Consider the following 17,088-nt stretch of genomic DNA (forward strand, 5'->3'; position numbering starts at 1 on the left):
GATTAGCTCCTCTTGGATATCAAAATATCAAAGTTGAAGGTCGTGACCTGCAGGTGCGTGCGCACACGGTCGTTACAAACAAAATGGCGGATGAATCAAACAGGTGAGCATCGAGCATTAGAGTTTTTCAATGGTTTTAGAGTTGATAAAAGCCCAATTTTACGCTAAAACGTAAAATGCAAAACATGATAATTATACGTATACTCAGGTGTTAACGAAATTTCATTAGATAGGAAATGCAGCAACTTAAAACACTTATTTTAGACTTACGTTCCTTTTCCAAGTGAAAGGAACGACTTTATCGGAACTTGTCATATTGAAGTGAAAAGAAGTATATTTTCATTGCACTGCATTACTATTTTAGTAGCTGTTCATTAGTCAGTAGGAATGGAATTTTTATAATTAATATTAGAATGATAAAAAGGGCCTAGGTATCTGTAGCTTGCAGCCTTCTGTCTGGACTTGAAGTTGAATGTGTTATGGTGTTCACTCTTGTATTGATTCTCATTTCTATTGATCCGAAAAGGGCAACAAAGGATACACGGAGAATTGTTTAATATATCACCTGGTTTTGGTTAATAGTAAAGGTAACGCCGGGTCACGTTAAGGGCCACGAAAAATGTATGTAAATGACATGTTTTAGTCTTTTTTTGAAGAAGCTTTAAACAAACACTGCTCACCCAGCCGATTTTTAGGGTTAGAATAATAAAATAATTTGCACTGCTTTTTTTAAATTAATGAGATAAAAATGAAAATATAGATGAACATGACATTAAATTCTAAATGTAATAAGTTATTTGATTTTTTTCCCCATTATTTTGACACTGCACAATTATGAATTGTCAAATGATTCAAGCTATATAAAGGAGGCAAGATTTTCCTATGAAAAGGACATATCTAGTGATTTTTTTTTTTTTTGATTAAAGTTAATTTCTTTCTTACTAAAAACCTGTGATCCCCCATTCTTTATTATCCCAATGTAGTTCTGTACATAAGAATCTGGGAAAATTAAAAAAAAGTCTTTTACCCATGCATAGTCCCGCATTTTTCAAAGTGCCATCCCTCCCAATATTGACTTCTAGGCCGCATGCTATTTAGAACTGTGTCAAGAAGGTTGACATGTGGCAAGGTTCCTCAGGAAGTGATAAATCAGATTATTTTTGGATGACATAAATTTTAGACATACATCTTTTAGAAAATGATGGAAATTTTTAATTGTCCTCAGGTATGTTCAACAAGGGTTTATGTTAGTACTAGACACATGCTTAAAAATCTTGCCCTTTGTCACTTTAATTTATCTTTAATCAGTCATGATTTTTAAATAGAATTTTTCAAACATTTATGTATTGTATTTCCCAGGATGCCAGACCAGTGCAGGACCCCTGAAGGACTCGGCAGTGGTGTGCCTGCTGTCAAACTGAACTCCAGTCTTCCTTCTCACAGGGTCAGATCCCCACTGGACTCTCCCTTCAGCAGGAGCTTCATGTCTCCCTCAGTAAGTATACTGTTCACTACTGGACTCCCCCTTCAGCAGGAGCTTCATGTCTCCCTCAGTAAGTATACTGTTCACTACTGGACTCCCCCTTCAGCAGGAGCTTCATGTCTCCCTCAGTAAGTATACTGTTCACTACTGGATTCTCCCTTCAGCAGGAGCTTCATGTCTCCCTCAGTAAGTATACTGTTCACTACTGGATTCTCCCTTCAGCAGGAGCTTCATGTCTCCCTCAGTAAGTATACTGTTCACTACTGGATTCTCCCTTCAGCAGGAGCTTCATGTCTCCCTCGGTAAGTATTACTGTTCACCTTGGAAAGAAAGAGAGATGAAAAAAAATTGAGATTCAGAGTGATGAGAACACTGGGAAAAACAGTACTTGGTACAGCATCACATCTGAGAGCCTAGTTGCTGCCCCCCCCCCCCCCAATTACATGTGTAAATAAATGAATAAGTAAATTAATTAATTAATTAAAAGAAAAGAAAAGAAAGTAAATGAACAGTAGATAAAATGCAGTAATAAATTTAAAATATTTTAAAAGAAAAAATAATGATAATAACGATAGATTTATATTAGTCATAGTGAAATGAAATCACACAGTAAATGGCTGCTAATTGACAATAATCAGATCATCATAAGCTGCCTTGGCAGTTATTACAATGTGCCTTTATTTATGTTGCTTCAGTCTCCATGGCAACTGGTAAACACAGTTGATTGCTTCGTTTGTAGCTTTGTAACTGGTGCGGTATGACATGTTTCAAAGTGGTTTTAAGATTTATATGTTGCGTGTTGGTTGGGTATCTGATATTGGTGTCTTCTACTTTCTCACCTCCCCCATCTCTCTCTCTCTCTCTCTCTCGTACACACACACATATATATATATATGCATACTAGTATGCAAGTTCAACCACATACAGTAATACATCTACATACCTTTTCATATCCTCTGAAGTTCATTACTTTAGGTCTTCTCTTACCTTAAAACACAGTGCTATTTGAGACAGGCAAGAGTTGCCATTCACATACCCATCATGGTTATGATTTTGGCATTATCCAAAATCAATTTCACGAAGAACAAAAGGGATCACAAAGTAAGACTGTATTAAGATTTTCCACTTGCTTGACATCCCTCATTGATTTTCTTCAACATAAAAAGAATCTGTCTGAAAGTGAACAAATAAAATCTTTTCCAGTTCATTTTGCACTGCATAGGGACTGATGGAGGTTGTTATAATGCAACCCAGCTAAAATCAATGGCAAATAAAAGATACTTCCTGAGTGAGAGCAAATATGATCTTTCTCATTCATTTTCTATGGTCGTAGAGCACTGAATGTGGTGTATTATAACGTGTCTACCTGGCAACTAATCAATCCCAGAGGTGATTTATCGTGTAATGTGGCATAAACTCATATTCTGACCAATGAAATATGCATGAGAGCAGCAACTTTACTGAGCTTTAACTGGCTTCTGCACTGTATGTGTCTGGGCTGGGTTCGCAGAATAAGCTGCTTGAGTTGGTGATAAAGGAGAGAGATATTATATACAGATTGTTGGACATATTTTAGTCTTAGTAAAATATAATGCATCTGAAGATCAAGATTGTGTCAATAACCGATGGGACAGGTTTTAAAGACCACTATTGTGGTGAAGTTTTAGAACAGACATATTAGATATATGAAAGCATGCATCTTGGAGTGGATTTTACTGAACTAGACATAAAAAGCTAATAGACTGAGGAACAAGACTGCAAGATAATATACTTCTTAGAAAGCCTTTACTGAATTGCTTGCAAAATGTTCATTTACTAGTATGGAAATATTGCTTTTAAAACTGATTTGAAGTAGTTTTGAAAATGGGCATCAATACATCAAAGGGAAAGGGAAAAATTCAGGTATTACACTACACATCAAAAGTTACAAACTGTTGTTATTTCTGATGAGAAATAACAACATTATTGCAGAAATTTTTAGTTTATGTTTGGATTTTTATAGCCATTGAGCTAATTATAATCATTATGCTAAGTAATAATCATGAAATCAGATTAGTTTAAAAGTATTTGAATTTCTTTGACACACATTTCATGTTGCCAAGTTGTGAGATTTCCAAGGTACTATAACTAATTAGTATAATTTTCCACCAGGAACCTTAAATGAATATCTGCAGTTTGAACAAGTGTCTTTAGGTCCGAAATTACGGAACCCAATGTCTTCTGATAGAATGCAATATTATTATTATTATTATTATTATTATTATTATTATTATTAATTTGCGCAAATCTCTTCAGGGCCGTAAATTCTGGAACCCAGCATCTTCTGGTCCCTTGCAGAATGTGAAGAACACCCTGGGGACATTTGGTACCCCCTCCTACCCCTCCCCCCTGGACAGGATCAGGACAGGTGAGGGCGGTTAATGGATTTTTTTTATTCAATTAAAAAAAATATATATATATATATATATATATATATATATATGATATGTATTATAATCAGATGTTAAATTCAATATGAAAAATGATATTGTCAAATATCTGGGTTGCTTTAGTCAGGTGAAGATTTAGAATTGAATCAATGATGAATTTGAAAAAGAAAAGAAAAGAAAGACAAATAGAGAGAATCAAGAATTATTTACCTAGCCAAATAATAATGTTGTACAGCATTTTGCTACAAATAACTTTCTGTCCCTGTCAAATTAATTGTTGTATCATTTGTATAGACAAAATGAACAAAATAATATTTGGTATGGAAAATAATTACATGTTATCTCGTAGGGAAAAGAGAGCGTGCAGCACAGTTAGGTTTGGACAGCAATGATGAAGAGCCGTCGTTTGAAGGGAACCAGTCGTTCCCTAAACCTCTCAAGTCCCAGTACAAGGTTGACAAGACTCCTGAGGTCAAGTGTGCTCTGGATGGGTTCAAAGGTAACTGGAATGTTCAGACCACGTGAATTAAAGGGATAATAACTCTTCATTTTGGCCAAAAAATAAATTTTCCTGGAGTAAACAACAATTTTCCCATACTTACCAATGGTTAATGAATCCATTTTTACATTCAAAGTTATAGTCCCTGATTTTTTTTCTAAAAAGTTTGTTTTTTGTTATAATCTCTTAAGAGATTATAATAGAGTATAGCCATCAATGGAGGTCACATGGTCCAATGACAAGCTCAGATATCAGAATAATAGCCCTAACCCCGTTTTTTATGGTAAAACAGAATATATTATATTTTTATGAGTTGTTCACAATGTTTTTATTGTGAAATATAGATCTCATATGAAGAGTTATTATCCCTCTAATAAAGTTTAACATGTATTCCCTGTTGGTTTATACTGATTTCATTTCATCTTAAAAGTCATAAGACTGTGGCCATATAAATTTATTGATTTTGATCTCCTCTACCAGAGAAAGATTTCATTATTCTTTTCATTACCTTAGGGTTTATCATTTTGTTTTCATTGATTTATTTGCTGATATGCTTGTTGCCAGACCATCATTTTCTCTTTTTGCTCAAATTTATTTATTTATTTATTTATTTATTTATTTATTTATTTATTTATTTATTTGTGTTCCTGATATTGGTTAATGGATACACTTGTTATCAGTAAGGTATTATTTCCATCTGAACAGTTTTTACGATTAATTAACCAAAACATATTTTGGTGATTTCTTTCAGGTGATGGCCTCCATGAGTTCAGTTTCTCCCCAGGGTTATCCAAGGGGACATTCTCTCCCGTCCCTATCCCAGGGCCAGACCCCCGGGCTAGTATGTCCCTGGGGACCAGCTGGTCCTTCTATAACTACGTGGGAGGAGGGGAGGTCGGGATGACCTTTCCCACATCAGTCAGGAACCCCAACAAGGCCATTGTGACTATCAAGGCTCGAAGCACAGAGGTTTGTGTCTTGATGAATGTTATAGAAATTGTTATTGGATTGGAAAGAATGGGACAAAAAAGAAGACAAGTCAGATTTATTACTTTGTTACAAACTGAATTTTAGTCTCTTTCCCTCTTTTATTCCGTTCCTAACACAGGTTATAATATGCAAGTGTTTGCTTCAGTCTGACATTGTGCTAATCAGACTTGAACATTCCAGTGAATTTTGCTATTTAAAAAAAATTATTTAATAATTTTTTTCGTGTTCTTATGCTTTAGATTCTCATGGCCAATGAAATGGCCTGTGAACTGTTCGCCTACAATGAAGATGAACTGATAGGTGCACGTCTCACTGACCTAGTGCGACTGAAGAAGAAGGAACAGGAAGCACTGATGGAGACGGAACTAGAGGATGATGGGAAGGTTGTGTCTGTGGCGGGGAAAGTGGTAAGTATCGAATTAAGTTGACTGTTGCTAAGTGACATTTTCATCATTGGGTGAGATTACTGCAGTCTTGGCTTACAGAAATCAGAAGTATTTTGTCGAGATTAGGGTTAAGGAAACTGCCTGTTACAGAGGGAGAACTGCAGTTATTTGTTATTATCATTATTGGCATTATTATATTTATCATTATTATTATCATTATTGTTATTTTTATTATCATTATAGCTATTATTATTATTATTATTATCACCAGTCAGGCTATATTATTTCCAGTTTGATGCAGTAGACTCCAGTGGGGTGGTAGTACCAGTATCACTATGGTTGAAGAAGCTGCCTGTCACGGAGGGAGAACTACGCTGTATAGCAGTAATGGAGCCAGTTGAGAGGACCACAGCTTCTGTGACCTTTGACAGCACTGTGAGTTGGATTCCAGTCTTCACATGAGCTTAAATATCAATTTATTTTTTGTATTTATACTGAAAAACCTGAATATTTGGGTGCTGTTTTTATCTCCCATGTACAACTGTGTGACTTTAGCACTTGCATTTTTCCAAATTTTTTATGAAAATCCAAAATGAAAATAAAACTAAAACAACTACATATATGCAGGACTGAAAATTTAGTGACATTCTTGTTTTTCATTAGTATGATGTCAAAACTTCAAACCAATTGTGTGAAACCAGTGGCTTAATATGTACAGTAATAGACATTGTTATCTTTCTGTTTCTAGGGCACCGTTCTCCTCTGTGACCAGCAGATGGCGTCACTGCATGGCTACAACTCACCAAATGACCTGATAGGGACAAAACTGACCAGTTATATCCCAGCGGTCAGACTGCCCTCCTCTGGCTCAGCGCTGACCAAGGTCAGTAAGGAAACACAGAAATGTGTGTTTTAGTAATTTTTTTTCTGAAACATTAAAGTGAGAAACAACTACTGAAATAGTCCATTTGGATTCAAAATTTTGGTGAAGTCCTTGTTTTTCACAAGTATTAAATTTTTTGGGGGGTGATCAGAATCACCATCTTTGGAACTTTTTTTGTTTTGTTTTGTTTTGAAACAGCAGTGTTTCAGTCTTACCAAGTTAGTGAGAAGGGCCCACAGGTTAAGCATCACTTGACAACCTTCTCATGTTCAGCTTGAAGACGCTTTTGTGATAAAAGCAGAAAGTATCTTTTTCACAAAATTGTGTTCAAAAAGTGAGTGAGTCTCATCACCAAAAGTCTTTCTAAATTCAATTTCCGAATAATCACGATAAAGATATCAGTGATGTAATGCAGTTATAGCTTGTTACTTTGAGAAATAACACGCTGTTGTCCCCTCATGATAATCTGAAGGTTAACCATTTCCTCTGTGCCCATGTAGTCAAATTCTTCCAGATTAAACCTGAAATCTATTTGGGTGTTGTAATTTTAGTCTCCCTGGACTCCCTAAATAGATCTGCCTTCCTTTGTTACTTGCATTTTCCAGATTTTATTTAAAAAAAAACAACAAAATCCAGTTTCATGTCTGTATATCAACATGGTGTATATCCAATTTGAACAGGAAATAAAGAAACAGAGAGCAACTGGAAGAACAAAAGATGGCGCCACATTCCCTCTCAGTATTGCTATCAGGAAGATGGATCCTGCCAAAGAGACGGACAGACTACCACCTCAGCCTCCTGACTTAAACAGCATACCGAGAAACAGCACTGGGGGTGAGACATTGAAACTTTCTTTTCTTCTAAATATTAATAGGCAAATATGCCCTTTTAGTTGATTTTAGCATGATGCACTACCATAATTTTCTTAGCATACCAAGAACCAGCTCTGGGGATGAGACATAGGAACTTTCCTGTTGTCTTCTAAATATTAATAGACAAATATGTCCCTCTAGCTGATTTTAGCATGATACTCTTACCACTATAATTTTCTTAGCATGAAAGGAGATATTTTAGTGATCTATTTCTTGCATGTTTTATTTCTTTAGAATATATGTATGTCATGGCATTTTATGTTCTAAGGTACACTAAAGGGTTAATATTTACTTTTTAACATTTATTTATCCTTGTTTTACATTGGCCCGTATGTCACCTGTCCTTCATTCTCAGTTGTGGCAAAATCTTTGCATGTGTTTGTTTTCCTTCCCTCTCCATCCTCCAGTTCACAGTATTTGATCTCTTTGTGGCATGTTTATGCCGTTTTCTAATACCTTTTTAGTTTACATCCAGCGGGGGGAAAAAAAGAATCTGAGATCAGACGTGTAACACCCCATTCTCATAGATTAGATCGACCTACATTGGATCGACCTAACTCCCTGGGGGTTCACGCTAAATAGCTGTCAGCCGGGCGGACACGAAAGTTAATTACCCCTTAAAGCTTGTAGTAGGCGGGGACGGACACTTAAGGGGGATTATCTGACAGTAATCTAGTGAGACTCCCCGCGGTGATAGATCGATCTAAAAGTTGTGAGAACAGAGCCTTAGTCACTTAATAACTATGATAGTATCACTAATCTACTGCTGAAATCAGAGAAGTATCGTAGAATGTCAAGTCTGATTTTTAAATTTAGCAGTAGGTTGGAGAAAATGTCATAGTAATTCAAAGATAAAAACATCAACTCTTTAACAGTGTCTAAATTTGAAACAAGAGGCAAACTGTTTTATCGGGGAGAGGAAGGAGAAAAAACCTTGTAAAATGGACCACTTCTTTGTTTACAGCCTGATGTCCCTCTTTGCATGCCTTCCCCTTTATTTTTTTATTTTCATTTTCTTCCCTGTGAAGATTCTAGTAACATATCTATGGTGGTGGGAGGGAGAACACCTGATGTCGATGTGTCACTAGAGCCCTCTGGTGGCTGTATTAATGACGCCTTTGAGAGTAGTTTCACTCAGGACCAATCAGGTTTGTGAGGCACTGCTTGAGAAGATTTATCAATAGGTTTAATACATGTGGATGAAATTGTGATGATGGGTTTTGATACTTGTCCGTTTTATGTATCATTTTGTGCTAGTTATATGAAACTAATGCCTTAAAGTAATGGTTTTTATGTGATATGTAAATGTTTTTTGTTTTATGATCAATGTCAACATCAGAGTGCTCTGTAAAACAGCATAAATTTCCGAATCGGTTAATGAATAAATGGAATGCAGGTAGATGAATAGACTATATAGATATATACCCTGTCTCTAGCTTCCTGCTTTTTGCTGATTGTCAGGGGTTGACTGAATAACAAAGTAGTGAATGCCTTTGTTTTTATAGATGTTTTTAATGAGTATCTGTTCTCTCTCTCTCTCTCTCTAGTTACTCTTTAACTGAGGGTCCTTGTAACAGAGAGTCCATCCTCCATCAGAAAAATCCTCACATAAGTGGGTCATAATCTAGAGCAAGGCTTACCTGTACAAATGAATGGGAAGCGGACTCTCTATCGTGGGGGACTCTCTGTCGCATCACATGTACTCTCTCTTTCTCTCTCTATATATATCTCTTAAGCATTATTCTACTAGAGGCATTATTATTATTATTATTATTATTATTATTATTATTATTATTGGGTAGCATCAAACCAGTCCATCAGCAGTCCCATCCAAGGTGACGTGTACACAGGAACAGTGTGGGTGTTTGCTAACATCAGCGGTATGGTCACCTTCCTACCTGACGGTACCATTCACACCTGTAACCACTACTTTGCTCTCATGTTGTTTGGGTATACACAGCAGGAGCTGGTGGACAAGGTGAGGAGATTGGGATTGTTAAGATAGATAGCCTCTCTCCCCCCCCCCCCCCCCCCCCCCAGCTTCACATAAACACATTTCAAAAGAAACCTGTAGTGTTATGGAACTTAAGCTAATGCCTCTTTTCACCCTTTAAAGCTAAGATTTACCAGTTTCCTTTATTTACGATATAGTAAGTAGTTCCTGTATTATGATATTTTAAAAGTTCATCATATGAAGCTAGAATTGCGTTGAAATTAATATGCATGTATTAATAAATATGATCCATGAATACCTAAATATGATAAAAAGTCAATTTAACGATGTCCACAGTGGCAAAGGTTTTAATAATTTATTACTGAGATTTGGTTTATTTTCAGGATATCACTTTATTTATTTATTTATTTATTTATTTATTTATTTATATTTTCAGGATATCACATATTTAATCCCAGATTTCTATGATGACGTGGACATGGTAGACACTGACTCAATGCCACTCCCTCCAATAGATGACGAGGATGAACCCACATCAGATAGTGCCAGGAGTAAAGGTTCAGGTCTGTAAAAGTTTAGGGTTATCACTACATCAGATAGCACCAGGAGTAAAGGTTCAGGTGTGTAAAAGTTTAGGATTATCACTACATCAGATAGCACCAGGAGTAAAGGTTCAGGTCTGTAAAAGTTTAGGGTTATCACTGCATCAGACAGCGCCAGGAGTAAAGGCTCTGGTCTGTGAAAATTTAGGGTTATCATTCGCACATTGCATTTTCCAAAGTTAATATTTGCAACATTTTTTGTTTTCAAATGTCTGACTTGGTTCATATTTCATATTTCTAAAATTCGTTTTATGCTGTGGCAATTCCTACCAAGTTTTGTAGTCCAAAAATAAATATTTTCAGGCATAGGATGTGACTTACTTTAGATATCACATCTTAAAGATTCTTCCCCTTAATATACATGAAGAATTATATAATCTGACACAAAACCAACTGTCTGAAAAAAATTTTTTTTTTCGTGTTTTTCTTTAAATTAGCAGTTGACATAAAACATTTTATGGAAATGTACTTAATCACTTTTGCTTGAATTTTACAGACAAAATGAGTACTGTTAGGTATTTCATAGTGCTAACAGTTTAATGCCAGTGCCTCTGGCTAGGTTGTCTCGAAAACAAAAGGTAATAAAAATAGCACATCCTCAGGGGCTAGGCAGGATGAAGTCAGCAGACTCCATATTTTTTTCATTATGCCATCTATCTTTCAGAATCTCAAGACAAGCCCCATTCCAGGGGTTCCTCAGGCCAGCATCCTCCAGCAGCCAGTGGTACAACATCAGGGTTCAGTGAGGGAGAGGATATCCAACAGAGGTGGGGACTGCTTGTTTGGTTTTGTTTTATTTATTAAATTTGCACATTAGATTTTCTGGTTATTTGGATTACCAACGAGATCTTTATGACTTTAAAGTTAATTGTGTTTCACATTAAAGGCGATGAGTTGTTGTAAGCATATTCTTACTGTTGTGTTTGAAATTGTACTTTCAACAAGGTACAAGATTGAGCAAAATTTATGAATTTGGTTGTATTGAAAACTTTTAAAAACTGACATTTTGCTATCAGGCCGGACACGGCTGCTCTGCTGTCAGAGGCCAATCAGGTGGTGCAGGATGCCTTGAACGGGTCACCAGGACAACTGCCCAGTCCCTCTCCACTGACCATAGATCTGGACTGTTCCCATGGCAACAGTAGCTTGGCGTCTGCCTCCTCACGGTCCAGTTGTAGTACCATGCCGACTCCTCCCACTGTCCGACCTGGAGGTCTCCAGGGACACCATGGCATTGCACAGGAAACCCCGCTGCCAAGCTTACAGGAAAAAGAAGAAGGGGTTGCTGGTTTAAAAACAGGAAGGTCGCTTTCAGAGCAAGATGAGAGCAATTCAAAGTCAGATGACAGTGCCAAAACTGACGACCTTCTAAATGCTTCGTCTCAGTGTTTAGACTCTTCAAATATAACAACACCAGGGTCTAGAAACACTTATAACTTTTTAAATGAAAGCAGCTTGAACACAGACAATTCTTCGTGTCGGGTTGGTCTTGATGACTCTGTCACGTCTCTAGGTACCACAGCAAGTGAGTGGGAATTTCAAAGGGGCGATGATCGTCCTGAAAGCAGCGCATCCATGACAGCTAAAAAGAATGCTCTTAACAGTTCATTAACATCACATGTAAAGTCAGAAAACAGTCCTGTAGAGGGCACTGATGGACGGATAGAACTAAGCCCTCTCCCGGGGTATAAAAGCCCAGATTATGATATTCCATTGTCGCCAGTGAGTAGTTCAGTAAAATATACAGGAGCTAATACAAACAGTTCTAACACAATAGAGAACATGAGTCCCAGAGATTCATCCTCTGCTTTGGGTAAAGACGCACAGACACCTGTAGAAAATGATTTTAAGGAGAGACTTCAATCAGAAGACTTACCAGAAAAGTTTACCTCCACTCCAGCAAGGTCGTCCTCAAGGTCATCGTCACGCGGAGCAAGGCGGCAGCTGTCTTCGTCGTCGCATTTTCTGATTCCTGAGGGAAGTTATTGTGGTCATGGGAGGCATAAAGATGGTTCTTTCTTAGGTAAGACAATAACATTTCGTTAATTTGGTGAATTAGGTTTCTGTTGTTTGTTTGACTCTTCAAAGACTCATTCTGTCCAAATTTATTGTATAACCCAATCCTCCATTCCAGGCGTTGTGTTCCAAATCCGTCAAATTGAGCTGGACAGCGGTCACTCCCTGTACTGCATGTGGGTGTCCAGGGACCCCGAGGAGCAGGGGGAGGGGACGCGGTCCTTTGCCAACCTCACCCTGGCGTCCAGTCTGAACAGCACCCTGGGGGCGTCCATCATAAGTCTGGGAGAGGTGAGAGAACAGGGTTAATACTCACATTTGGTGATTGTGTTTGGCAGGATATTGTAGTGTAGCAGTAATTGTATTGTAGTAGTAGAAGTGGAAGAAGTAGTAGTAACTTAAGGAAAGGTCAGAAGTGGACTAACTTAGAACTGATTTGCCTGAAGATTTTAAGGGGTGATCCATTAAATTAATTAATACATTATCAAGCTTTCTTGGCGGAGGACTGTCTGAAGTTCTGAATCCTTCCTAATTTAATAATAAGTTATAAATCCCCAGGTCCTGGCAGAGAAGGCCAAGATCAACTCCAGCAATGAGCAGGGAGACAGCCGTCCAGTGAGTCGACAGAAACCCGCTGATGAAGAGGAGGAGGAGGATCCAGCGTGCCGCGGGAAGTATTCTGAGAACTACCAGACCACCATGTCCATAGGGAAGGGAGCCTTTGGGTTTGTGAAGCTGGCCAAGAGGAGGGCTGACGGGCAGGAAGTGAGTGCTCTCTACTGTCACATGACACTGATTCAATAAGTGTTTTATAAGAAACATTGTGTTGATTTTTTATTTGCTGTCTCCAGGTTATGGTCAAGTTCAAGCATAACACTTCTGAGCATGTCGTCTTACAACAAACACAGTACTGTGATAATGTATCAATTCAACATGTTTTTATTTGCTTTTTCTCAAGGTTGTGGTGAAGTTTGTGCGTAAGGCCAAAGTGTTAAAAGACTGCTGGGTTAACCACGCTGACCTGGGCAGAATACCTCTGGAGATTGACCTCCTGGCAAAGCTTGACCACCCCAATATTGTTATGGTGAGCAGGAAGACTTATTAATAATAATAATAATAATAGTAATAATAATGAAATTAAGTTAATATATTATTGACCTTAACAGCATTGCCATGGTGAGAAGGAAAGCAGTTGAATATTGAAATTGATTAGTTGATTAATTAGTAAATAGATTATTGATAATGAAAGCATAAAATTAAATAAATTCATCAATGAATATACTATTAAAAATGCAAATAGATTAATTAGCATATGAATAAATGAGAAAGAATTAAGTGAAAAACAATATTTTATAACAACAGTAATTTATAAAATTGGTACAGTAGTTTTATTTTAAATAATAGATTTGGAAGTTCTGCAGTTAACTTGTGGTGCTCAAATGTGTTAAAGTACTGGTCATTTCTGTAGACAAAACAAAGATGTTGTAATAAAATTAGCAAATAATTTTCTTAAAAAATTCATTTAAAAAATAAAATACAAAGTGGTAAACTTTTGTGTGTTTTTATTCATATTTCCAGATGCTGGAAGCGTACGAGAATGAGATGTTCTTCCAGGTGGTCATGGAGAAACACGGCAGCGGAATGGACATGTTTGAATTCATCGACAGAAATCCCAACATGGACGAGAAACTGGCCAGCTACATGTTCAGGCAGGTTAGTTAAGCAACAAAGAATGGTTTCCTGGGTAAAAAAGTAAATCATGTCCAAAAAGCATATTTTCATACCCTGTAAATCATAACAATTTACTTGCAAAGCTATTTAATTATTTTGCCATCATAGCACAAGAGACAACAATAAGCCTATGTCACCATTATCCTTGATGCTCTTGTTTTCACAATTAGCTCTAATGTTGTATGAGTTATAAGTAATAATATATTTTGTTCAAATTAAATGGTTAATCATTGGTGCCGGTGTCCTCAAATATATTTCTTTCACTATCAGAATAAAAAAATAGAGGACATAATGAATTAAAAGTTTCTAATGAGGTGCAAGGTAATATTAATTGTAATGGTCAACAATGATAATTACAATTATTTTAATAATATATATTTTTAAATATTACTAGCTTGTTTCTGCAGTGGAATACATCCACAGCCAAAACATCCTTCACCGCGACATCAAGGACGAGAACATCATCATTAATGAGAGTTTTGACATCAAGCTGATCGACTTTGGCTCGGCAGCGTATATGAGGCCTGGGAAAGTGTTCAATACATTCTGTGGGACCATAGAATACTGCAGTCCTGAGGTGCTGCTAGGAAACCCGTGAGTGATTGATATGTTGTATGTGTTAAAATAATAATAAAAATAATAATAGCAAGTGATTGACATATTGTAGTTGTTAGAATAATAAAGTAATAATAATAATAAGTAGTTGATATCTTGTAGTTGTTAGAATAATTATAATGATCATGATTATATCCACATTGGTGATGATGATTGCAGTAATATTTTTATTATTATTGAATGGATTCAGTTATTACTTTACTTTTCTACCCATTGGAATTGGCACAGCCTATATCATATGGACCTAGAATATCTTTCAATACTTTGCGTGGATGTAAAATGTATCTTGTATATTATGTACTCTATTTGTTAAAGGATAGATAAAGCACATTTGAATGATGTGTATTATTTCAGTTATACAGGGCCAGAGTTAGAGGTCTGGTCTATGGGGGTCACCCTGTACACCCTGATATTTTATATAGGAATATGATGTGTATTATTTCAGTTATACAGGACCAGAGTTAGAGGTCTGGTCTATGGGGGTCACCCTGTATACGCTGATATTTGGGGAGAATCCATTCTACGATGTTGATGAGACAATACAGTGCATGCTGAAACCACCTTTTGTGGTGACCAGACGTAAGTGAATGAAAATTCCTGTGAAACCATCGACACAATGGCCCCATTCAGAATAGGGGACTAACTAGTCCAAGGGTCAAATATGGCCGACCTACTTGAATACTTCCCCACGGGATATCTATTCAGTGTCTATTAGCAGAATAGACAGCAAGCTTTGTAGTGGGTCGCCATATTTGACCCTCGGACTAGTTAGTCCCCTATTCTGAATGGGGCCATTGATTGTTTTTCAAACACTTTTAACACTTCAACATTGTAAGGTTATTATTATTTTTTTTTAATTCAGTTTACCGCTGCTTTGAAGTTCTGAAATCCTCGACCATTAAAAATATCTGTGTTTGAACTTCCTTTTATTTTTTTTCCCCAGCCCTGCTTCAGTTGATCCGCTGGATATTACACCCCAATCCTAAACTGCGTGCCAGTGTACGTGACATGAAGTTACACCCCTGGGTCATACAGCCAGTCAACATCTCCAGTTATGACTTCAGAGAGGTGCTACCCAACTTTGGTGAGTACAGATATCCCCTCCTCTCAGAAAAAAATACAAAAAATAAAAAAGATCAATAATTATTGCAAACTATAATTTTGATTATTGTTATTGTCAGGTATTACAAATTCAGAAATGTCTTAAAACCATTATTAATTAATTTATTTATTTATTTATTGTTTATTCTTAAATTCCTGATCAGTGCCAAAAAACCACCGTAAAGAAATTTTATGTTTTAAAAAGTTTTCTGCTCTTTCTTCATTCATATATTCATTATTTTATTTGTTTATCATTTATTTATTTCTTGCAGAATTCCATGGCAATGTTGCCTCAGACAATCGTCCAGACACAATTGACGAGTCTCCGAGAGATGAAAACTCAGAACGGGACTCTGAAACAGAAGAGCTAGAGTCAGAACTCAAGAGGTGCTTAGACATGCAGGATGAGCAGGGGATAATGGAGGACTACGACCAGATGGACTGGAAGTACAAATCTTGCTAGCCGTCTGCTGGTTGTACATTTTAATTTCTGAAATCGGAATGATATTTTTGGGGGCCTCAGACACCCCTGACCTAACCCACAGAGCATTAATTTTGCCCTTCTGGGATAGAAATGGCAAAATCCTGTCTGCAGCCTGTCTATTAATTTCTGAACTAAGAACAGTATTTATTTGAGCCATCTCCCTGTGGCACTACCAATAACATTGTCCTTCTAGGAATGGACCAGGACGAGATTGGAATAGGACAAAAGGTGTGAAGAATTCCTGATAATGATGCTAGATTATTTGACATGATATTGAACACTTTTTAAAAACTTATTATAATAATGTGTGTCTGTATTGTACAGCACCTTTCTGTCTCATAAGACAATGGTATGAAGTGATAACAGCATGGTCTTTACTGTGTGAGAAGATCATAGAACTCAGTCGGGTAACTACAATATATAATCCAGACGGTTTGATTATACCTTTACTGATGTCATATTATCAGGCTTAATACTCAGAACTAAACTTTTCTGAGAATTTTACTAAGAAATGGGACTATTCATTTATACTTGATATATATAATGAGAATTATTTATGATAATGACAAATACAGGCATGTACAATGAGGGGGATAGGATGGGGTGGAGAGGATTGCGTATGAGGGTGGGGGTGGGGGGGTTCTCCCAGTCCATGAAAAGTTTATTTTTTATTTACTTCATGTGTACTGTAGGTGGGTATCATAGAGAGCACCAATGACCTTCCTTCTATTTTAGAACCCCCCCTTCCCCCTCCCCCCCCCCAGCATGTTTCTCTGTCTATTACCTTTAAATGAATGTAAATGTTATTATTTAAGAGCAGGCTGGCTGTACCAAAGAATTTAACTATGGCAGATGCTTGAATGATTTGTATCTAAACTTGAGAGACTACAATATTACTCACAAATACTATTTATTCTTTTATTGTATTTTTGCAAGATTTGTACTTAGGTTTGTTGCCAAAAGATACTTTCTGGTGTATACTTATTAAGAACTTGAAATTCATGAACAGCGGAATAAAACTTTGAGATGATGTGGTAAACTGA

The 17,088-nt window shown here is 36.8% G+C and overlaps 1 protein-coding gene across 5 annotated transcripts; it reads left to right on the top strand.

The window, feature by feature from the left end:
* Positions 1-53: 53 nt before the first annotated feature.
* Positions 54-17,088, top strand: LOC106165745 (PAS domain-containing serine/threonine-protein kinase-like). Of its 5 annotated transcripts, XM_086998474.1 has the most exons (23): positions 54-103; positions 1,360-1,495; positions 3,779-3,890; positions 4,262-4,411; positions 5,163-5,380; positions 5,641-5,808; positions 6,079-6,222; positions 6,536-6,670; positions 7,351-7,504; positions 8,571-8,690; positions 9,345-9,520; positions 9,933-10,059; positions 10,763-10,865; positions 11,115-12,121; positions 12,233-12,405; positions 12,673-12,879; positions 13,073-13,198; positions 13,693-13,827; positions 14,240-14,439; positions 14,815-14,836; positions 14,928-15,039; positions 15,404-15,544; positions 15,834-17,088. In XM_086998474.1, exons 1-23 carry the CDS (start codon positions 84-86, stop codon positions 16,022-16,024), a joined length of 4,077 nt encoding a protein of 1,358 aa, XP_086854600.1. In that variant the 5' UTR covers positions 54-83; the 3' UTR covers positions 16,025-17,088. The 5 variants fall into 5 exon arrangements, with proteins under 5 accessions (XP_086854600.1, XP_086854599.1, XP_086854601.1 ...); XM_086998473.1 differs by lacking the exon at positions 14,815-14,836 and having other exon boundaries at positions 14,906-15,039; XM_086998475.1 differs by lacking the exons at positions 8,571-8,690; positions 14,815-14,836 and having other exon boundaries at positions 14,906-15,039.

This window comes from Lingula anatina, unplaced genomic scaffold, assembly GCF_051362555.1.
Source record: "Lingula anatina isolate TDL-2025a unplaced genomic scaffold, LinAna3.0 unanchor82, whole genome shotgun sequence".
In the NCBI taxonomy this organism is placed as follows: domain Eukaryota; kingdom Metazoa; phylum Brachiopoda; class Lingulata; order Lingulida; family Lingulidae; genus Lingula; species Lingula anatina.